Source organism: Anas acuta, chromosome 3 (assembly GCF_963932015.1).
Source record: "Anas acuta chromosome 3, bAnaAcu1.1, whole genome shotgun sequence".
NCBI classification, from domain to species: domain Eukaryota; kingdom Metazoa; phylum Chordata; class Aves; order Anseriformes; family Anatidae; genus Anas; species Anas acuta.
The window spans coordinates 33,916,091-33,939,833 of record NC_088981.1 but is presented as its reverse complement, the minus strand read 5'-3'; the positions used below and the strand labels follow the sequence as shown (position 1 = coordinate 33,939,833).

The 23,743-nt window shown below is 41.2% G+C and overlaps 1 protein-coding gene and 1 long non-coding RNA gene across 4 annotated transcripts in view; one reads left to right on the top strand and one right to left on the bottom strand.

The window, feature by feature from the left end:
• The first annotated feature begins 408 nt into the window (after nucleotides 1-408).
• LOC137853798 (uncharacterized) lies at nucleotides 409-10,553 on the top strand. 2 transcript variants are annotated; one of them, XR_011094713.1, is made up of 4 exons: nucleotides 430-799; nucleotides 3,020-3,247; nucleotides 4,792-5,287; nucleotides 5,917-10,553. It is a non-coding gene; the product is annotated as an uncharacterized lncRNA (long non-coding RNA). The 2 variants fall into 2 exon arrangements; XR_011094714.1 differs by lacking the exons at nucleotides 3,020-3,247; nucleotides 4,792-5,287 and having other exon boundaries at nucleotides 409-799.
• A 1,212-nt stretch (nucleotides 10,554-11,765) lies between these two features.
• The window catches only part of ZFAND3 (zinc finger AN1-type containing 3), a 132,330-nt gene continuing 120,352 nt past the window's right edge, over nucleotides 11,766-23,743 (bottom strand). For both annotated transcript variants that reach the window (XM_068676571.1, XM_068676572.1), the window contains one exon: nucleotides 11,766-14,423. In XM_068676571.1, coding sequence (XP_068532672.1) covers nucleotides 14,269-14,423 — 155 coding nt within the window. In that variant the 3' untranslated portion in view covers nucleotides 11,766-14,268. The remainder of the gene's footprint in view (nucleotides 14,424-23,743) is intronic.

Below are 23,743 nucleotides of genomic sequence, written 5' to 3'. Positions count from 1 at the left end.
TTTGTGGTGTCCTTTTTTCCCCAGACATAAAGGATTTTTCAGCAGAAGAAGGGAAGCACTGAGACTACATTGACACATACAGAATATTGCATACAGCCCAGTCACCTCTGGTCAGACACTAAATTGCAGCAGGTGTGGAGAGAGCAGCTCTGGTGATTCAGCAACTGAAGAGGCAGTTTTAGGAAGCAGTGTCTGGCAAATTTAGGCTGTGCAGTGATGTATAAGCCTTCTTGTTCAGGTTTACCCTTATCATTCTTTGTACTAATGCAAAAGCTGAGGAGCTCTACAGCAAAACTGTTGCTTTATTCTGAAACCAGCTCCACTCCTGAGATGCACATGTGCATGTCATGCTCTAACCTCATAAAGGGCAGCAATTGCACCTCTGATTGCCCCCAGCTGATGAGCACACCTGCAAGAGCTGAGTGTGGGTGACACCCCTATGCAGCTTATGTTGGAGTAGACCCCCGTTATCTCGTTTCAGCTCGTGATCTCACCTGTTTTTCTCATTTTTCCTCCAGTCTCCTGGCTGTTCTTAGTAAAGCAGAGGCAGAATTTGCTTCATTGTCCATGTCTAGACAGTGGTCTGCCTTTAGAGTAGAGTGCCTCTAATGCCTGGCTCCCTTTGGCAGCATGGACAGGCCCAGGTCATCCCTGATGTGACAGCACAGATGAGCAGAAGCCTGTAATGTTGGAAGTGCAGCTGTCTGCAGACTACAAGCATCTGTGTCCGGAACAAAACCCTCACGACAGCCTCTGCCCGTAAGCAGGTCAGGACTCCTGGATCATGGATGCTTCTGAGGTATGTGTCAAGCTGCTTCTGCCGCCATCCACCTAGCAGAACAAACCCGCAGAGATCTTTGTGCAGGCCTAGACTGTATGCTCTTCCTTCGGTGTGTTTCTTTTGCATGTCTTGTTTATCTATCCCAGCCCACACCTCTGTAACACCCCTGTAGCTTTGATGCAGGTTTGGTCCTCGCCTGTTGCAGTAATCCGTGCAATACCTTGTAGCTGCTGCTCTCCCTGAAGGTGTCACTGGAGCTGAGCATCCAGCCCAAAGGCAATCAGACAGGTTGGGGAAAAACAAACAAACAGACACAGAGCAGCACTTTACTGGCCTGCTGGCAGGCTGCTGCGGGCTGCGATTCTCCTAACTTCTGTGAGGGAACACAGGTTCAGGCTCGGTCAGTTCTTAGGTGGGAGAATGCTCAAGAAAATCTAGGTGCTGCGAGGTGTTTTTTTTTGTTTTTTTTTTTTTTTTTTTTTTTGTTGCTGGCAGAGGAGGTGGCATTCCTCTCTCTTCAAGGACTGACTCATTACCTTGGTGTGATAGCAGGGGATGTTGTCCTGCTGGAATTGCCATCACTCACGCGTGGCGTGAACACTGCATCCAGTCTGTGCTGCAGTTTAAATGTCCCAAGGCACTGGGATTCTTATTCTGCTCAAACTCTTCAGATTTCCATGTAAACAACTTCAGCGCTGCCTCCCTAAATCTATGTTCATATGGTAACAAGTGTTTGAGGCGCAGCGTGTGAAGGGCTATATTTGCAAGACGAGGGGAATGCATCTGAAGTGTTACTGAGGCGCTGGTGATAAATGGTAACTTAGAGCACAAGGTTTTTGCTTAAACCAACATGAAAATGGTTTTACTTTGCACTTGTGATGGGCTAAAAGCACACATGGCCTTGGCTACTGTGCTCAACTGATGAGCTGTGATCTGCTGTGCGCCCTGGTAGCTCAATCACTCACACTCGTGGTCTGGATGGAGGGAGGGTAGCGATTAATCTGTCTTTAATCCACACATCGAGGGGTTTTCTGGGTGAAGATGGTTGGACTTTGTTTACCTAAGTGTAGGAAACTCAGCAGGAGGAAAGGGATCCTTGTGGTATCACTGGAACGGGCTGCCCAGGGAGGTGGTGGAGTCACCATCCTTGGAAGTCTTCAAAAGACGTTTAGATGTAGAGCTTAGGGATATGGTTTAGTGGGGACTGCTAGTGTTAGGTCAGAGGTTGGACTCGATGATCTTGAGGTCTCTTCCAACCTAGAAATTCTGTGATTCTGTGATTCTGTGGTCACATTTTTCTTTCTGTAACAGCAAATTCTTCGTGGGCAGGCTATGTAAATTTTCGGCAGTGGGGTGAACATGTTGATTTTTGTAGCGTTTTGATAATGAGATGTACTGATGCCTGGTGTTGTTGGGTACCAAAGTTTTGTATGGGGTTTTTATGCTTCTTGGTTGCATTTCGACTTGGTGTGTCTGTACAGACTCACACCCAATGCTTCTGATGACATTTCAGTGTTTTTCTGCCTCTTAAAAGCTAAGAAAAAAAAGAACATAATGGGCTGCCTAATCTGTGCAGTCCTTGCTCTCCTCCTATACAAGATAAACCACCTTTTTTTTTTTTTTTTTCTTTTTCTTTCACTATTAATTAATTTGACTTTCCCTTTGTATTACTGAGGGTAAAATACTGTTATGCACTTGGAACAGGGAGGGAAAAATGGCATAAACAGTGTAGGACAGCTCAGCTACCACTGAGAAATATGTGCTAGCTGCATTAATTTCTCTGCAACGGCTGATTATGAAGCGCCTTCACACTTGGTGCGATCTCTGGTCCAAGCAAGGCTGTCCATGCATTACAAAGGGAGGTTTCTGCACTTGCAAGTAGACTCCTGGTATTTGAATGGGGATCTTGAGACTCTCATGGCACCTAAATGTGGAATTTAGGTCCCCTGCCAAATGGCTTTGTTATTTTCCCACTGATATGCGGTCTGAGTCTGCATTTCTACAGATGTGCTGGACCAAAGGACCTGCGTTACTTTCCTCTCAAAATACACAGTGATCACAAAGATAATGCAGGAGGCTGGGGGCCTGTTTGGTAAAGTCAGTGAAATGATCCCAAATGAGAGAAAAGCAGCCTCGCCCAATCTTTGGTTGGTGGAGAGGTGGAGGTAGAGGGGTGCAGCACAGCTGTAATTACCCCCAAAAAATCTATTTTTGCAGTTCAAAAGGCATTTCTTACAGCTTCACCTGCAGGGTTCAGTGCCTGGCATCATTGATTGGCTTGGAGAGCCTGTTGCTGGCATTCTGATCTCTGCAGCCACGTATTGGAGGAGACAGAGATGAAACAAATCAGGCGCTGAGGCCAGCCCTGTGCTAACTAATTGGATGTGTCCGTGAGCAGCGAGCGGCCCCACAGCTGCTGGTGCAGCCATTTCATCCAGCACTCGTGAGCATCCTCAAAGCTTACAGGTATGAAGCGAGCTGGCAGCTGGGAAGAGAAGCACTACAAAGGGAGTAAATCAAAAACATTTTGATTACAGGTTCACACGTCTCATTTTAAAATGAAACAACCCCCCTGGAGCTGTGGCACAAACCATCTCCCTCTGATCCCTGCCTGGCCATGTCCCGCTTACATCCCATAGCAGGAGAAGCCGTTGTGGGTGCACAGACACACCACGGAGGCATCTCACAGAGCTGTTGTGGGCGCATCAAATCTGCAACAAAAATGAAAGTTTAACACCCTTTGAATTAGACTTAGCTGGCCCTCATTCCCAGGTCTTCTGTTCAGTTTGCTTTTTGCTTACCCTTGGATGAAGGAAATTCATCGTCTTGGGTGTGCTGTAGTACTGCAGAATTGGGGCCTGCCAGCTGAGCTGTGCTAGGACAATTCTTGGTTTTGTTTCTTTGTTACATGCAAACAGCACCAGCTGGATGGCCCTGTGTAAGCCAGGGAATAGCTGCTTGCTCTGTCCGGTTTGTTTTAAGCGCTGTGTGCTGTAGCAGAGGAGCAGTGAGGGAGAGCTGCCTGCTTATCCTGCCATAGCTGCACTCAGGTGAAGCCCTGGGGAAGGAGGAGAACCCTGTACTTCCCTCAGAGGAAAAAATAAAATAAAATAGCAGTTAGGAAAACCTTGTGGAGGGAAGAGAGAGAAGAGACACGGGCGGGGAGTCTCCAGCACAAGAGTCAGAGATCCTCTCTTTTTCCACAAGGACAAAGTGATGAGTGGAAAACCTCAGCTTTGGGTGGCTTTGATATTGACTGCTCTGTTTTTTCTCTCTTTAGGCGTATTTTAGAGCCTGACAAACTAGAACGTGTTTTGGTTCAGAGTTTGGGAGCTTCTTGGTGTACCTGTTGTGCTCATTTGAAAGCAGTGGTGGGGCGTTTTTCTTGAAGCTTTCGCTAGCAGCCCAGAAATTTACAAGCCTTTGTGCAGTTTCCCTGATGTTGCAGCATTTCCAGAGAGGTTTTTTAAAATACCAATGGAAAGGGAAGGAATCTTAATGGTCAGAAAGTAGGAGCTGCTGATTTATCTGGAAGCAAGTTGCATTTCAGCCAGATACCTAGGTCTTCATACTCCTTTGATACATCCCTTGCTTCTCAGCTTCACTTCTCAGCCCTAACTGCTGCAGCTCGATAAACATCCATCAATCACTAGATAAATATAGACGTGAAACTGGGCTGCTGCCAAGGACCTGGCCTGGGGAGGAGGTAGCCATGGGAGCTGGAGGAGAATTTCTGCTTTCAAGGCTGCTAAAACTTAAATGAAAGGAAATTCCTTTAAACCCTGACCTTCAGCTCCTGGGTTTACTTTGTTCATGTTCCCTTCCAGGAGCCACATACTGGCTTTACTTATACTGGGTAAAATAAATGTGTGACCCTTTCTCCTACATGCGGGCAGCTTATTTCTGACAGAAAAGGTTCTTTATGAAATTCTGAAGTTAACACTGACAGATGACCTCTCAATAGTCTGTATTTAACACTTTTTACGTGTATTTTGGAGCTTTACAAATAGGATTGCATGCTCTGATCCCTTTCCCAAAGGGCAAATGCCTCAGGAGGAAACAGCTGCATCTGCAACATCCCAAACAAAATGGAACAGCATCTTAGTGCGAGAAAGAGAATGGAACTTCAGCTAGGCTTGGGAAACTTAAATTGTAAGAAGTTGGTGTAGTGCACAATCACCCTTGCTAGCGTTGCGTCCTTTTACTAATCTTACACATCTGTTTTCCATGTCTTGTGAAAACTGGGTACTGAGCCAAAGCCTTAGCTCAGCCTGGAGCAGTTAAATTGTGTCCTGTGTCGGGCCCTACATCAGGCACTGCACAGCACCATCCTGTGCTTGGGCTGGCCAGGTGTGACCTGTGAAATAACGGGGCCCAGGGCTTGTCCTGAGCACACAGAATGCAAAATGGTAGAAAGATCTGCTGATTCTGCAAGCTCAGATGAGGTGAGCACCGTCAGCTCCCAGAATCAAGTTCTGCCCACAGCCTGGTTTCCAAGGGAGGCTGGTGAGTGCTAACCCTAAAAAGCAGCCAACTGTAGCCCTCATTACATACCAAGAGGATATTCCCCTCCAAGCCATGCATCCCCTTTGGTGGTGCTGAGCTGCCACTTGCCTGGGGGGATGATGTTGTAAGGGGGTACAACCTGTGTGCTGATCCCACTGGGGATGCCAGCTCTTTTCTGGTTTGCCACATTCAGTGTGCACAAATGCACTAGTGGAGCATGGTTCTTGTGTGTGGGGAGCTTGGACTCTGCCTCCTTATCAGAGGTGGCTTCCACACTTAAATGAGCTGGGGATAAATGGATACTTCAGAGCCGAGTACCACTTCTCTATCCTTGCTGAGTTACAGGAACAAATTGCTGAGCTGTCTGCAGGTGAAGGTTGCACAGCCTGTCATCTCTGAGCTAAGTAATGCTTGGGTATGTGAGTGAGCCTGTCCTGGGAGTGTCCAAGTCCCAAACTCTTATGTGCTTTAAAAACAGAGGGTAAAAATTAGCCATTCTAGGGCTAATTCTTCCATCTTCTCATAGGCTCTGGAGCAGCAGTTATCTGGTGATGGTGTTAGGCAGTACCCACAAACAGTAGCTCACAGTTAAGCCCTCTCAAACTTTTTTTTTCTTTTTATTTAATTAGAATTACAGCAAGAAAGCCATAAAAATAAGGACAACAAGGGTCGGGCTGCCGGTGCTGCCTTAACCTCCCTGCCCTGTGGGCTGCACGCAGGTGTTTCCATCCCCGCGAGTGGTGTGGGTTCCACGGGCTGCTCCTCTCCTCCCTGCCTTCCTGCTAGGGGCAAAGGCTGCTCGGAACAAGCCATCCAAGCACAGACCAGCACTGGCTTTAATACATCGTGTCTCTTTATAAGCAATTTTATTGTTTCGCATGACAAATGTGGTTAGAAAGAGCAGGTACGATACACAACTTGATCACTTCAGGGACGTGTGGCTGCTCAGTTTGGTGAGTCCTGAGGTCTTGCAGAGCCTGGGGTGAGAGCGCAGAGCTCCGCTGCAGCCGTGGGGCTAGGGCGGTTTGTGCATGGACGCAGCTGAGGCAGTGTGATTGTCTTTACCTTCATCACCAGGCTGAGACGGGCATGGGCAAGGAGCTGGTTCTGACTTACATAATGCTTTGGACTTGGTCCGCGTGCCCCGTGGTTTCTACATCAATCAAATCAGCCTGTTCCAGTAGCTGTGGCAGCCAGGAATTGTTTTTGGGAAGCTTGATGTAAAGAAACCAAACAAACCCACGGTATCAACCACGTGGCTGTAATTCTATATTCACATGATAGACCTGGAGTATTGCTTGGAAAATGAGTGCAAGCTTTATGTTTTGGCTGCAGAATAACAACACTGGGATAACAACAGGCAGAACAAAATGACAAAAAAAATGCTTGGAGGCTCGGTGGATGGGCTGTCAGAACCTGCGGAGGTAACTCTGAAACACCACTTGCGTGTCTGCTGTGGCTGTAGCACCAAGCTAGCCTCCAGGGTCCTTGTATTGACAAAGTCCACAGAGAAAGTTAAGAGCACTGAGGAATTGGAAATACACCTCAGCTTTACAGTGTTAAGAGACAGCTCTAGGAATTTTGTATAGTAAACAGCAGCACTCACTTAATGCTTATAACACTTTCATTACAGCCAGCAACAGCTCCCAGCAATACATGCCTCGATACCTCCAGAAGTGATCATCTCCGCTGTTACGTTGTCTTCACGTGGACTCTTTGAATATAGCAGTTTGGGGGACACAGCTGAGCGTTGCAGTTGATGAGGGAGAGTCTGCAAAGGGAGGCTGCAGCACGTCTGTGGAAATCACGGTGAACACAGAAGCCAGGGAGCAGAGAAATGAGGACCTGGGTGGGTGCCAGAACAGAGGCTGATGGAGTACCTGGAACAAAGTGTCAAAGAGCAGGTATTTCCCTGCTCCCACTAAGGGCTGAATTTTGCAGGAGTGGCTGCCTCAAACAGAGGCGAAGCGTGGCTATTGATGTAGCAGCTGGAATAAGGTCAGCAGCACCGGTCTCATCCTATACCTACATGTGCACACTCTCAGCCCCCCTACACACCCTCCTGTCACAGTGGTCTGTGCCCCTAGTGCCAGGAACAGCACCAGACAAACCCCTGAGTAATGCCTGTAACCCAGCAGTGTGCCCACTTCTGCAGCTCTTGGCATCCCCTCAGCCTTCTCAGCTGTTTGGGGCTGGTGGATTTTTAATGGCACTGCAAATGAGCGTAACGGTGCTTCCAAGGCTGAGGCTACAGTAAGTGATAATGCTGGAACGCCAGCTACTACTACGCAGGCAAATTCAGACACTGGGACCTGCTACGTTGGCCCAGAAGGACTGATTATACGTGCGTGGGTGTCTTAGCCCAGAAACATAATTTGACTTGCCAGCAGATTTGTGTGCGCGTGTGCTGGTGTATGGAAATACCTGCTTGGAACTACGACTTCTGGCAAGACCTGAGGCCAAACAGTCAGAAAGAGAAAACAATGGGTGAGCAGTGTGACTTAAAGACAGCTATAGACTTCTGTAACTAATTGCTGCTTCACCGATGAATACCTAAATCTATTTAGGGTGGAGGGTAATGAAGGGGGAACCTCAGGCGGTTGAGCACGGGGCAGACTATCCAAAGGAGCGTGACTCAAGCATGACTTATTTAAACATTTTTAGCTACCCATCATTTTAAAACATTAATGTAGACAAGACCAGTGGTGCCAGCCAACAGAGGCTAACTTAAAATTTAGCTTGTTCCTGGAGCTCATAGCCTTCAGCTTATGCTGCTGACTGCAGTATGTCCTAGCAGGTCTCCAGAAACAGATCTACTGACAGCTTCTAGGAATGTAAAGTAAGTGTCATATAATTTAAATGCTACATAAGAAAAAAAAATATATATAACTAAAAGCCAAGCTATTGCTGGAGTTAAGAATGAACTTGTCTTTGCTTCTTTGAAAAGTAGAGCTGAGACCAAGCACTTCAGGAGTTAACAATGAATCTCTCAGTTGGTTTTCTTAATGCAGAAGTGCTGATCATGCAGAACTTCCTTTCAAAAGATGATACAATGCCATGCCTTTTTTTTTTTTTTTTTTTTTTAAGGATTGCTACTTTACTTCAAACAGACCCTGAACACGTTGAGAGAAATGAAAAAAGAACACTGTCAAGTGTTCTGAGCACCCAGAAGAGATGTCCTTCTGGTGCTGCATCTCAGATACAGAGGATGGCTTCTCTTCAACACTTCAGTTTCAGAGATGTCAATTCTTTTCTTTTTAATCGTTGAAGTACTTAGTACTCTAGTTAGACTGTGGTCTCCCATCCTCCCTGAGCAGAGCTGGAAGAGAGAAGGAAGGAGGCGTCTGCAACTCAGAAGAGAATAAAATGGACTGAGCAAGCAGGAAACTGTGGGCACCAGCTTCTGTCCTCTTGCTTAAAGGGAGAGCCAACAGACTGGAGTAGGTCTCTATAATTTTATTCTCATTACTTACAGTCACTGCACTGTGCCACAAGCTATTAACGCAAAGCATCCTATTGCATGTTGCTAGCTTTGCACAACCCTAGCAGAAGGAACCGTCTGCTTTTGGTTAAAACCCTTGCTTGCCATTAACACATGCTACTAGCTGAAGAACAAAACCCTTGCTAGAGGATGCAGTCATCTTTGAAAACTATTTGTAATTTCAGTAATCTTTTCTGAATGCTTCAGCAGTATGTATTGAAATTGTTTACTGTTAGTCTTACAAAAAAGCTCTGCTTGTTTTCTTTCTCAGAAAATAGCAGCATATTGCAAAATAGGAAGGTCCTGTAGCAAAATACATAGTTTAACTAAATAATCCATCAAAAAATGTTTTCTAATTATGACAGTCCTGTTTCATTTCTTTGCATATAACATATGTTGTGGAATTGAACTCTAATGTGGTATATTCACAAAGAGAAAGCAAAACAGTGTACTGCAGTACCAACTCAAGACAGTTAGTATGGTTTGGCAAGTAATTATTTGTCTCTTCACCATTTTGTGATCTGAGCTGACTTGAAGAGGCAGGTGGACGTGATCAGTAAGCACCAGTCGCTTAGCAGCCTCTGCCTCCTTCTTTTGTGCCTTCTTTCCTCCTGACTCAGCTTCAGACTGGAAGGTGAGGCACGCAGAGTTTACAGGAAAGTGGATGCGAGCCATAAAACAGAAGTAGTGCGTGAGCTGTGGTTGTGTCCTGCCCCCTTCAAAGGATGGTTTGAAGAAACCTGACATCCTAACAAGTCAGTCACATCAATTAACTGAAACTTAATAGAGACAAAATCGCCTGTCACTGTGAAAACCTCCTCGTGTACTTCACTACTTTTACAACCCATCATCCAGATCTCAATCTGCTTGAAGTACTGCACAGGGGCTTGCAAAAGGACCAAAGCCGATGCTTTCTTTTCTGTGGTGAGTGCTGAGAATCCAGGAAGAGCAACGTTCAAGCACGACTACTTCCAAATGACCAGCTGCACATGCTGAACGCCTCAGTGAAAAGTGAATAAAGAGTAGGAGAGACAGAAAAATGTCCTCGTAACTGCTGTCTTTGAGACCTGTTATTTAGGAGTGGCTCTTTCCAGCATCATTGATGATTGCTTTCCTGGAAAAGCTGCTAATAGAGTGAGCTATAAAACCCATTGTTGCACAAGTTCAGCATGTAAAACATGCCTTGTGAATATTTTTGAGTATTTTAATCTAAACACTGTTTTTTTTTCCCAGTGTGCTCCTTTGCAATAAAATGCAAACAGACGCATACTCTCACTCACCTGTAAGTTTGTGACCTGGTTGCACTAAAACTGTATCTTTATACAGCAGCTCCTGCCACGTCAGCTTTCACGTTGAACCACTGCTCAATGCTTACATTACTTTTTATTTCGTGAGCAGAATTAGAACCAGGTATTTGAGTGATGAAATAAACATCTGGTGCCAATAAATACAGATCTTTTTAAGTAGCATTGCCTAAAACAGTTCCATTTGTTTTCTAGATTTTAAAGTACCCAGGAGCATACAAAATTATTTCCAGCACAAATTGGCTGCAATCTCACTGTGACATTAAGGAATTACTTCAATTAGACTTTCTCTTTGCTGTTCCACTGATGACTGACAATTGCAGTAACTACAATACGACAAAGAAAATGTCAATTCATTTGTCTGGGCACTTAACTGTGTACGCATCACCACGAGCATGGGTGCTGCTGATTATTCCACTGATGTATTTTTTAAGGATGTTGTAAAACCTGTATTTTTAGTGACACCATTAATATCAGTTTTCTTCCTTGGTGAGTCTCTGCACTGAAAGAGTCAGCATAAGATTAAAAAACATGCCTTTACCCTTCAGAGACTTATACACAAGCTGTAGCGTAGTTGCAGAAGAAACTGCATTGACTGCAGCATGAACACAATGAGCACAAAATTAAATATAAACAGAATGGTGTATTCGAGAGGCCAGTGGATTACAGATGTTCCAAAAGAAGGCAGTCATGCAAAATTCAAGGTTTGAACCTACTAATCACGTTCCATGAAGTAGATAAAAAGCAGTTAAAGTTACTTTGGGACTGCTACAATAGCACCAGGGCTCCGTCAGGGTGTTGCCTGTGCATTACTGCAGAGGAGCTCCTGTTCTCGCATTTCAGTTACATCACCTCTCACTCAAGATGCTGAACTGCTTCAAAACAGAAACCAGGTGCAACCAAGGACAGACTCCAGTGTAGCAAACTCAATGGACAATTCTTACTTTTCCTCAAAGCCTTGGCTTGCAGCCAGCTACAGGTCGGGAACTTGACAAAACATGTAGAGCTGTCTTAACTTACCTTTTCTATCTCCCAGCCATATTCAAGAATCACACACAAATTTATAACTAAAAGTACCATATTAATTTGAGAGGAAATAAGGGGGGGTACATGTTTCATAAATGAGGAAGAATTTCAGTTCCAAACAATTTTAAAAGTTGCTGTAAATAATCACCTTGCTGTTCTTTCTTCTTTAATACATTCTGTTGTTATTACCTTTGAGCATCTAGCTTCTAAATGATTAAGAAACTATTGCTACTCCTCTAGTTGCCCATTGTGAATACAGCCCACTATGATTTGGAATACAGCTACTGTAGGTGCAGAAGTTGCCAAAATGTATGAAAGAACATGTAGGATGTTTTAAAACTTCCATGCCAATCACACAGTGCACTGTATAGATTTGACTCGATAAGAGCAAGAACAACTTGTTCATTTGATTGCTGTATCCAACCTCATGATTAAGCTGACCAATACTCAGGCTACAGTAGATTTAGCCAGATTTGCTTACAAAATAAATCAATAAACTTGAACACAGCAAAAACGCCGTCCTCCCCTTTTAATCCAGCAGAAAATCCTGTTCATCTTCAACCAACTGTAAATTCAGCTCTAAGTCACTGGTCTAACATTGGCATTTTCCCCATTCGTATTTATTACATGAGCTTGCAGCAGAAATGGTGCAAAATAGCAAGACCTGTTGGAATAGGCAGAAAGGAATTCAAACTTTAATCTGATTGGTTTAATTTTTTAGCAGGAGGAAAAAGAATAAAGTTACAAGATTCTTTTAATATTTTCACAATGTTAAACTAAAACTGAGCTCTAGGCTACATGTGTAAGTAAATCTAGAACACAAAAGGGTTAAATAAGATCTTCTTTTAAGATACAAGAACTTAAGCTTTCTTTACGTTTAACAAACTTCACAGAACAGATACTGCAAAGGAACAACCCCGTCCCCAACTTGTTTGTTTAAAGTGAACATTGTCCATAATTCACATGAACTTTTAAGTAGTGTTCTCACAAGAGCCACCTTGAAACCATCTGTGCACTTGTAACAAGCTTAAAGAGAATATTAAGGAGGAACAAAATAGCATCTTCAGTATTAATGCAGAAAAGTCTCGTGTATCAATCAGAATGCCCATCAAATGTTATGAGTAGGGTTTTGTAGGAAAAGAAAGTGCGTTTCACAGCAGCAGCTGAAATCCATGCTTTTATAAATTCTTCACGGCAAATGTAAATAATATCCTTGGACAGTCCCTTTCAACAGGACCATTTCCTGAAAATGCAACACATTACAGATGATTTTGCTGCTGGTTTCATATTCTTGAATAATAACAATAATAATAATAATTAAAAAAAACTCTTGCCTTTTGGATAGCTTGTGTTTTCTACTGATGGGACACTTCTGATTCGTGGTTAATTTATGCTAATACAGTCAGATGCTGAATGTGTGTGGAGATGTGGTTTGTTGTTGTTGTTCGTTGTTGGTTTTGCAATTAGTTCTCCTTGTTAAATGCTTCTACCAGTGTAATAATATGATTTGGCCGATAAGGAGTTAGTTACCTGCGACAAGTAGAATGGAGGATGACTCATACAAACCTTCTCCCAAAACACTGGGGTTTTTCAAGTGACTTGTTACTGCACCTCTCTGATGTTTTCTGTCTGCCCAGTATTCAAGATGAGACAAAATCTTTTCCTCCCTCAGGTTTTCTTACACATTTACCTGATTGTTAATACCTTACCAATGGACTGGGAAATTCACTCGGGATTTAGCTGGGCCACGTGAGTACAAATCCTTTTTACTTGCGTAACCCTGTGTGCAGCAGGAGACATGCTGAATATTATTTTTGCTTTTTTTTTGTTCACGAACTGACGAGACCGGTGCAATTCAGTTCAGCTCAGCTCAGCTCAATGCGACATACCGTAATACGGAACCATAGGTCTAAACAGAGCCAAAACATCCTACTCCACGTAATGCTTCTCACGTTCACTTGCTATACTTGCTTTGCAATAGATGCGGGCAGAGATTTTCATGAGAGCGTTCAGCTGCATAGAAACAGGGCTGACGAAGCCCATTTGATTATCTCATTGACACTCTGGAAGCGAGGAATACAAACTCAATCTGACAGGGTGTTTCACCGGTTGTTCCCCAATACTGTTACTGAATTCCGTTTGCTACAAAATGTCCTTTTTTTTTTTTTCCCCAATATATAAGTCTAGCTACAGAAAGTCAGTCTGTAGAATCCAGCCATGGCTACTGTGCTGTGAATTAGCCTTATTTGATCAATTATCAGATACCTGCACTTAGCAAAAGGCAAACGAGAGCCAATCAGGTTTCGGCCGGTGGGAACGGCTGCACTGCTCAATGTATGTGCAATCTTCACACGACTCAGAATCTCTGTGGATGCCATGTAAAATGTATGCACCATTTACTGCTCTGGGATGGAGTTGGCTTTAAAGTGAGATCATAATTTAACCGAGAAGAAAAAAAAACATAAAACAAAAAAACCCTGATAGGTTCCTTATAGTAAGATAGATATAAAAATTTTTCATAAGAATCTCTGTCCCCCTTTCTTTTTGGCTTCCTGGGAAGAACCAGAAAGATGTTCCTACCCCAACAGAATCCCTGATGCTGGTGACACTGCCTAACTCAAAAGCCACACGCGATGAAGGCACGAGTGACCAGTCAGGTCTTCTGGGCTTAAGCAGCAGCAGCTGCTGCTCTTAGTAGTATTTCACCTCCTCAGGATTAACTAGAAGTGAAGAGGTGAAAGGCTGCACATTAAACAGTTTGTCTGAAAGCCATGTGCATAGCAAACTTTTACACCAGCTTCTACACAACTATTTGTTTTAACTCTGCAGCTGGAATGTTTCCAGCGTAAGGCTTTTACAGTGACTCCAGCAATAACAGAAGCCTTTGGATTTTTCTTGTTTTGTTTAAATCCACTAGCCATGCTCAAAAAATAATATTTCTTCATGTTTTAATTTTATACGGTGGCTAGCAGGCACCTTAGTAACCAGCCAGAAATCAATTTCAACCACCATCATCCCCTAAACTACAGTACCAGGACGGTTGGCTAAAGAAAGGAAACTGATTGGCTGTAGTCTGAAACTTGCCTAGTACAAGGTGTCTGGCTGACTTTGTCCTAAATAAGGCTAACATTAGTGAACTAAGAGAACAGCATTTGGTTGCAGTCTTGCACTCAGGAACATCCTTCGCCGATGCGTTGGCAAGATCTTCCTACTTTCCGATCCAGTTTCACCATTTTCATAATGGCTTCCTCACGCCCACGTCCCATGTGGTCAAATGTGCAGTCATGTTGTTCAGGCAGGCGATGTAACATACAGAACACATAACCTACCATGGAAAGGGGAAAAAAAAAACAAAAAACAAAGTTAAGGACTTGAAGAAAGTGGCAGGATCTTACCTGACTCAGAAGGGAGGTACTGCCTACCGAGGCATCACTCGGTTCTCAAAAATCAAGTTTTTACTTACTTTCCTGACATGCCATTAATAAATATCTAATTATTTACTGCATTTTCTTGCATATTTATCAACACAATTCAAAGCCCAAGTCACACTAATGAGGTATGCTATTGCATATGCCGCAATAGTTTTCTTAAATAATGGGTGCAAAGAACATCACACTGCCTCCCACTGAATGTTTTACATTACTGCCTCTCCTTGAATGCTCAAAAGACATTAAAGCCACAAAGGGATGACATTTGAGAGATGGAAAAGAATAAAAATGAGTGAATGACAGAGTCTATGCATATAGCTGTACGTGTTTGTTGTGTATGCAAAATATTTCAAGATCCTGAACTACAAAACATCAATTGTATGAGAGAACAACAGGTTACCTTTATGTTAATACCATTGTTATGAAAATGGAAAAGGACAAAGTATCACATACAGAATTATGTTAAAAAAAATACACAACTGAAGAAAAATTGTTTCATCTTTGCTCTTTGTTTCAATAGTACCAGCTACAAAAATACATGTCTATTATCTGATTTTGAAACCCAGTTCTAGAAACAAAGCAAAAAAGACAAGTTTTCTGTATCGGTACGTGCAAGTTCAGGAATACAGATGTGATGCAGACTGAATTGAGATAACACTCTCTCCTTGTCATCATTGCCTCTACTTCAATCTCAATCTGGTCATACCACACTGAAACGTGATGAATATCTTCCGTGAGGTGCCAGAAATTCAAGGTTTGATTGTCAAAATGAAAATGTCTTCAGACTCTGGTTTCAATGCTGAATAGGCATTTTCACTCGATTCTCTCTTACAGAAAGCAAGGACCGAAGGCTTCCCTTCATTATTTTTGAAATAAGATTTCAAATTACTGAACCAGTGTCCACTGTAGGTACAAGAACACATCAACACCTGACTGGATCAGCTCAAAAATCGATTAAGTCCATCACCTTATCTGCAGTGGATGTGACAGAAGCAGATGCAAGAAATCCTGCAGATAAGGATCGGGCTGAAGTCATTTCAGTCCCCAATAGGTAAAGGCTGGTTTCAAATCCTGATTATTTATTTATTTATTTTACAGATCCTCTCCACTTGGTTAACAAGCACATGTAGAAATGCTATTTAGTGTGATTTAAAGGAGATACCGAATATATACACAATCCCCTGCACAGCTTCAGTAAGACCCCTTTGACAAGTTCAACAAATCTATTAAGGAAATACATTTAGAAGACGATTTATCAATTTTGAACACAGCCTTTCAGCTGCACCATCTCCTCACCTTCTACAAAGCCTCCTAGCCCTTTTTAGACCACAGTAGCTTCAAGATGTTCCTTTCTACTTTGCTTCCCACAAGAAAATATTATCTATTCTCTACTTTGTCATATCTTTATCAAACACCTTTCAGTTCTTCTTAGAGTACCTGTTCTCATACAGGAAAAGCCGTACCGTATACTACATTCATTCCAGATGAAACATGCTATTTATTTCTTCTGTTCATCAAATATTTCCTTATTCCTGAACAGAATTTCAATAACTGCCCAAAGAATGACAGGCGATTTTCATTTTTGATCCTGCTAATTTACAGTCTGAGGGAAAAATATTTCTAATTGCAGCAACTAAATGATCTAAACCTGCTATTCACGTATCTATTTAAATATGAATAGCTAACTAGAACTGATAATACCTAATAAATGAAAGAGTACCCAAGCATTTTCAACATCACTAAGGACAGGTTTGCATATATTAGCTGTTCTTAATGAAGGAGTTTATTCTTTTCAAAATAGCAATAGGGATCTTCTAAAGCCTCATTTCTAAACCAGAACTCAGATCTTTAGTCCCATTATACCAAATGCCTAAGTGACTTTGAAGACTGGAACTTTTATTTATTTATTTATTTATTAAGTTTTATTTAGAATTTAGAGGATTTGAATAGTGCTACATGGTAGCTAGTTGAATAACAGTAGTTTGGAACATTTTTTCATTAGTTTAGAGCGGATTTCTTCAATTAAGTTATAACTGCTCTATTCATTCCTGGCTTCTTCTCTCGTCTAGACATTAGGGTGGACGTTCTGCAGTCTGCATGTGCACTAATGCCTTGTCTAGTCTCAGGTCCATCAGCTTTTACAACAGTTAAATTATTAACTCATGTGCACTGGGACAGGCGGTCAATATATTTGCTTCTGTTTTGATCCTTAAAATCAACCCAGATTTAGAGATGAAACTTTGTGTCCTGAGAAGTCTGCTTTTTATTGTTATAAAGGAGAGTTAGATTAATGAGCTCTTGCGGTATATTTACTGTTAAGTTCATTATTGGAAGATATCAAATATGGGCTGTTTCTCCTAAAGGATTTTATTGCAGAAATGCTTCTTTCACCACACCATAGCTAAAAGGCAAAATAAATAACTTTCAGCTAGGGAAAAGAGCACTGGAAAAGGGAATCCATCTTCCAACTAAAGTTAGTTTACCGTAGTCATCAACCAAAATATGCTAGACTCACACTTCAACCACAGAAGATGTCAATCTAGTAAATGCAATAATACATCTCACAGAATTGCAATTGTTTTCTGATGTTAGAAGTAGACTATGAATCATCTACACCTCAGGCCACTAATGCAAACATCTTGGGAAAACATTATTTAGTGCACCAAATCCTTTAAGTTCCTTTAGGTACCTCGGAAACTACTTCATGATTGATCATCAAAAATTCACTTCCATTTCATCACCAGAGCATCAACGGCTAAAGCCACGAGCGCATCAGCTCTGCCTTACATGTAACCCTGTAGGTGAATCTTTTGCATAGGACGTGCAAAAAAACATCAGTCAAAGGAAGTCTAAGACTGCCAGAGAACAACAAACCTAATTTGTTGGGTAGGGGTGATACCAAAACCAGACTGCATTTTCCTCGCTCTTACTTTCAAGAGCACTGACAAGACTAGAATATGGATTGATGGTAAGAAAAATATTTAAACTGAAACCTGAATTCAATTCATAACTTTGTCTTCAAATTCTGAAAGTAGGAAACTGTTAAAATATCAGCAAAATACATGAAGCATCAGAAACAATTAAACAAAATGGCATGATAATTCACAACACAAAACCAAATTGTAATTCTGGAGGGTCCCTTTTTTTTTTTTAATATATATTTAATTTTTTCTCTTTGTAACCTCAACAAAATGTGGTCAGACTCTCTGGACCATGGCACAAATGCCCATTAAGCAGACTACCGCAAACCACCAGAGAGGCACAGCACATGGTGGGAGTACTCTAGTGGAGATACTTGGCCAGGTGTGATGTCCTAGTCTCTTCTAACACACTGCTGCAGAACACCATACTGTTACAGAACATACAGTTAAATCTAATGATCCCCGTTACTCGAATAGCAACATAATAGAAAGGAAACTCTTCCCACCCCCACCAAGATTCTGGTCTTGATCTTAACTGATGAAACATTCAGCAACATGCTAAAGGAAAACTGATTTCTTATTTGTGAGCATGTTTTGAGAAGTGGTGGAAATGCCAAGTAAGATTATTAAATATTTACGAAGCTTACATATTTACAAAGTGGCTTAAACACATTCAGCAGTGTCCCTATTTGAAAGATCTTGCTGTATATTACCTAAGAAGTAGTTGCGTGCTCCCACAATTACCCTTTAATAACTGCCTCACATTCTTACTGTTGTAAGAATGAAGAACATATTTAGACTTTTCCATACAGTACGTGTCATATACTTAATATGGCAGATCCATCTACTGACGAAAACTGAACCCCACTTATGTACAGGTACATTTCTGCATTTCTAGAAAGATCCAAGCCATTCAGATACAAAAATATAACTGCTGGCATGAAAAGATGAAATCTCTGATTACCACCAACTATCAATCTTCTTACTTGTTCAAGCTAGACATTTACTCTCATTGCATTTGAAGACTCTCTTACATACCATACCAATCCCTTTCCAATTTGTTTGAAGAAGCTACCAATGGCAGGTAAAGGAAAAGAAGGTCAATACTACCACACAACACCAGAGTTACTAAAACTTTAAAACCATCTTACCTGCATGCTGGCAGCATTTATAAATTTAATTCCCCGGTCAAACTCTCAAAACCACCAGAATTTGCAGCTTAGGCCATTTCCAAATTTTATTTAATAAACAATTTGTGTAGATCTATACAGAGATTCTTCCAAAGTAGCCTCAATAATGGCATAGACATTCCTGTACAGAATTGTACACTGTATGCTTTGGCTTCTTCATGTACTTCCTAAGAAATTTTACCTTTCTTGCTGATTTGAAATTCCAATCAACAGAGTTTCAAACATAACTTAAAAGCACCTTGTAGCCTTAAGAGATGAAGGCACTGCAAAAATTCTCTGCTGAAGATGTATCATCTAATATGGTACATGTGAGCCTATATGCAGGTTTCTACATAAAGTCTGTGTACCACACAAAGTGCAAGAATAGATTTTAACGTATCTTTAAAAGGTAAACATATCTATGGGATATTAGGCAAAACAGCAAAATCACACAGATTAACCAACAGAGAAGATTAGTTCACGCAGTGACACATGCTGCTGCAGCACTGCTCACGGTAATTGGACATCATTTCCCCAAAGAGTGTAATTATCCCCGAAACAATGTTTATGCATCTCCCCCGTCCCTTCCAACTGGAAGGTTAGCTTAATTTGTTGGAAGCGATACCAGCAAAAAAGCTATTTTAAAAAGGGTGGGAGGGAAATCTATCCTTCTTTTTCAACTTGATATAAATTATTATTTTTCAAGAGACTTATGCAGTTGTTAAAGCACTGAAGCTAAAAACTGGTTTAATTTAACAAGACAATTTTTAAATCAAACCCTTTGCCCCCAACAGCAGTACCCGACAGGTAACACCACTGTACAAATAACTTAGGGGAGTGGGGGAGAGTTTTGTACAAAATTAAAAGTTACATGTTATGTAGGTGTAAAGAATTTCCTTTTTTGAATAATCACATGATCTTGAAAGTAATACATTCTGGAGGACTTAATATTACCACTATATTCATAAAAGGAACATTGACTGCTAAGTTTGTGTGCCCAGGAACAAACTGAAGCAACACCCCACCTTGCCTATCGTTCCCAGGTTCGTAAGGTTATATCCTGTGGGATGTGGGAGAATGAACCCAAAGAACAGAAGGGAGGTTGGGAGATACACAGTAGGAAAGCAGAGTTGTGCCAAAAAGGCATCTTGGTGTCCAAGACTAGACACCCAATAAAACTGAGATATAAAGAGGTAACACTATTGCAAATGGTAGTACTCATATATTATTTCCATAGCCTATACGAGCATATATGCAAGTATCTGTTTCCTAGGCAGAATATTTACATTTTAGAGTAATGTGAAATCCTAAAAAAGTGCCTCTAGTGTCTCTTGAAAAAGGGCAGGTGGATGCTGCCCTGACATTGTAAAAGGGCCTTGTGTATAGGGTTGGACTTTTTCAAGAGACAGATTGGTATTAATAATTCTAGAAGTCTCTGTACACCAAGCCCACTGGAGCTAATATGCTCATCCCAGAAGCTAAGGATTTAATTAAGAGCCAAAGTGTATCCAGTAATTTAATTAAAATAGCAAACAATACTGAGTGATTTAATAATGTATGTGTATCATTTTGTTTGGACCAATGAAACTGCAAGAAAGATACAGCTTCTAATAAAGAACTGGATTAAATAATGAAAGGCTCTATAGTAACACACTGTACGTGTTGTATTAATTCTAACACTTCTCCCCGATCCTTCACACATTTTGACTTCAAACCATTATGTGCTGAATACAGTACTGGGTTTGACTTTCAGTATACTTCCTGACTTATATTATTTATGCCTTGGGTTGTAATAGCTTTCTAGAGGTTGCACCATATTGATCCACAGGCTGACAGCTCCACTTGTTGGCCAAATCACTAGAGAGAAGGAGAGGAGCAGTTCTATTTTATTTTATTTTTTTTAAACCTAGATTAAATTTATTTTAGGTCTTTATCCCCTACTTACACCTTACTTCCAGTGTCTCTTAGATTACCCCTTCTGCTCCATCTAAGTCTTTATTCCTGTACCCTCTTGCAATCTGTATCACGAGTAATTCCTCTCAGAGAAAAACAGGGCTCCATTCAGAAGATGTATTTATACCATAAAGGAATACAAAGACTTAATGATGCACATTTCCTTCCCCCTGCCTCTCTCTCTCCTTTTTTTTTTTTTTTTTTGAAAAGGCTTACACAACAATCCCTGCCCTCCTGCTTGTTCAGAATATGGCAGGATGCCCCGTGCCCCATTTATTCACATATTTGGGCAGGACTTCAAAAAGTCAGGAACACTTAATGGCTGCGAGCAGCTCCGTAGGTGAACCTTTTCATTTCATGTTAAGCGTGTAGCTATTGTTAGCACACAGACAGAGCATGTTTGATTCACTTTCAGGGAGATGCTTTCTAGGCCATATCCTTCCTTCTGAGAAGAGGCTGCTGCGGACTCCTGCCAACCACCAGCAGCTTTCTAAGTGCACGGTCCTGGTGCAGCTACACCTGCCTGTGAGATGCTGGATAAATAACATCAGTGTAAAGGAAGAGCTTTGTTTAGAAAAGGTAGAGCATTTTAACCTTCAAAAACCGATTCCCTTAACATCTGGCAGGTAAGTGGCTTTTATCTTCATTTTTTTTCTGATAAGAAAAAAACAACTAGAGACTGAGCCAATTACTTCCCTAAAGCTACTGAAAAAGATTGAATTAGAAATAAGGTAGTCTCAGCTAGATTTTTATGTTCAGGTTCACTAGGCCACGTATCTCTTGGGTATAAAAGACAATTAAAAAAAATGTATCATCTTTTACTTTATGCATAGCTTCTTTCTTTTCTTACCGCAGTATGGGTACTGACAGAAGAGACCTAACATTAACAAAACTCTTATTTTTACCTCACGTTTGTACCATCTCTGCAAAAACTCCCTAAAGGTTATATGCTGAAGGACTTACTACAACAGTAGCAAAATAAAACTTTTTTTTTTTTTTTAAAACAAGGAACCTGCTAACTTGTTTTATATAAGGAAGACTTAAGAGATCAACTGACCCATTTCAATTACATTTATTGATCGAGACTGTAGGAAGGTAACCAGCAGGTTCAATGTGCATTACTAAATCAAAGGAGTTGCCTGTTGCAGATCTTTAGGTAGCGCAGTGGAAGAAATCAAGATCAGTACCTGCTGCAACACAACCCCCACTTGCTGAACAAGCAGGGGGAATATACCAGGACCTTTTCAAATGGGATCTTTTGATTCCTAACTACAAGCAGACCATGAAGTCCCTTTGCACTTCTAAATCTGCAGACAGCTTTTCTGAAACAAAGACACTACAGCATTTTTCTGAGTCCCATCTTTGGGACCCACGACACGCCAGCAAATTAACTGCTTTTCACTGTTCCATTTCAGAACACGTGTTACTGCGAGAGACCAATACGAGTTAACAGCTCCTAGTCCCCATCATTTCAGTATTTATCTTCATAAAATAAAGCAAAAGAAAAAATCCCTTTGAGGTTGAATTCAAACTCTTAAAATGCTTGCAGCAATGTAAGCTCAGATGCTAGGCATTCCTGGAGTGGCTGAAGCAGAAGTACTATTCTGGGAGCAAACCGCTGAGGTGCCCAGCCAACATCAGTCAGCTGAATATGGCACATCTCAAGTCACAGCAGCAAGGCTTGTCAGCAAAGGCAGAATTATAGCATGTCGCCAGTTACTAATAAGATTTATTTTTCCTTTAGTACTTATTAATGAGCGGGTTGACTCAACCTCCAGAAGCAATGCGTGTATTTAATTTTAATCCATGGAAGTACTATACATCTGTTATAGCAATACATAATCATGTCCTGAAGACATTTTGGCTTGTACCAGATAAACCTTACCCATCTGGAAAGTGAATTTACCAGTACCATTGCAAATTCTTCTGCATACAAAAAGGTTCCAGAGTAATGGAACCATAATTTAGTGTTTTAGTAAGTTTTAAGAGAAGCATTATTTTCAATACATGTTGGACTATTTTGTACAGAGATCAAGCAATTGTCAGAGCATTTTTTTCTTTTTGCTTATCTATTCAAGTTTGTTTCTTTCTTCCTGTCCTTTTGAAGATAATTTCTAAATTAACTGAGTAAATCAAATCATTCCAAATTTATTCTGGCACAATCCAAACAAGTGCCTCATCTCCTGTGTTTATGAACAAGCAGCTCTGTTACACAAGTTAAGAATCTGCAGCTGTTTTTCTTCCACCTGTTTTGTTACTGAATCTAAGTGAGACTCGCTGCCACGGTATCTGTTAAAATGGTAAAATCTCTTCTGCGTGAATGCGTTTTGTTTCTGATGGATAACAGAAATGCTTAGTGCTTGATAGGAGCCTGTCTGTTCCTATCTCCCTCTTACCTCTCCGCTGAGTGAACAAAAGTGAAGTAACACTTTTAAACAGTGACAAGAAAAAGAAGCCTACCAAGGTGCCGTATATTTATACGGATAAGAAATACAAATAAGGATGTGTAAAAATAAGCATACTAACAAACCATCACTCTCTTTTTTATACATGTTGACTATGCTTTTTGGGTGTACATGTATGTGTAGATGTATAGGTATATATGTATGAGACAAGCTTTTGAAATAGGTAAGAAAATGTTTGCCAAATATTTGCAATGAACAAACAAAAACAAAGCATTGTTTTTTTCCCTTCTATGGTTACAGATTTTTACATTTATAATGTTTTCTTGTGATGGTCGATCTCCTTTGAAAATATTAATGAGTAAATGCCACCTAAATTCTTTGCATTGCTAACAAAATATACATATATTTTTCAAATGTCAGCAAGTGGCAAATTATCTGTAGAACCCCATCAGACTTAAGTCATGAGATGGCTTAGGATACAAGATGTTTTGTAACAGATACAATGTTAGTTTGGTTTTAGTTTTTCTCTTGTGCAAGATAAATGTGTTTCCAACAGGTTTAGTCCCTCATCACCTTAAGGTCAGCTTTCCTTTGAACTGCTTTCTTCAAATGACTTATCAGGTTTGCAATTTTGTTCCTATGAGTAGCTTCCCTCATGATCAGTGTTCACATACAAAGGGACATGGTGCATTGATACCTGTGTAGACATTAATGCGACGACCTGGCATGAATTGTTAGCTTCTCTTTTCTCTCTTTCATTTTTTCTGTA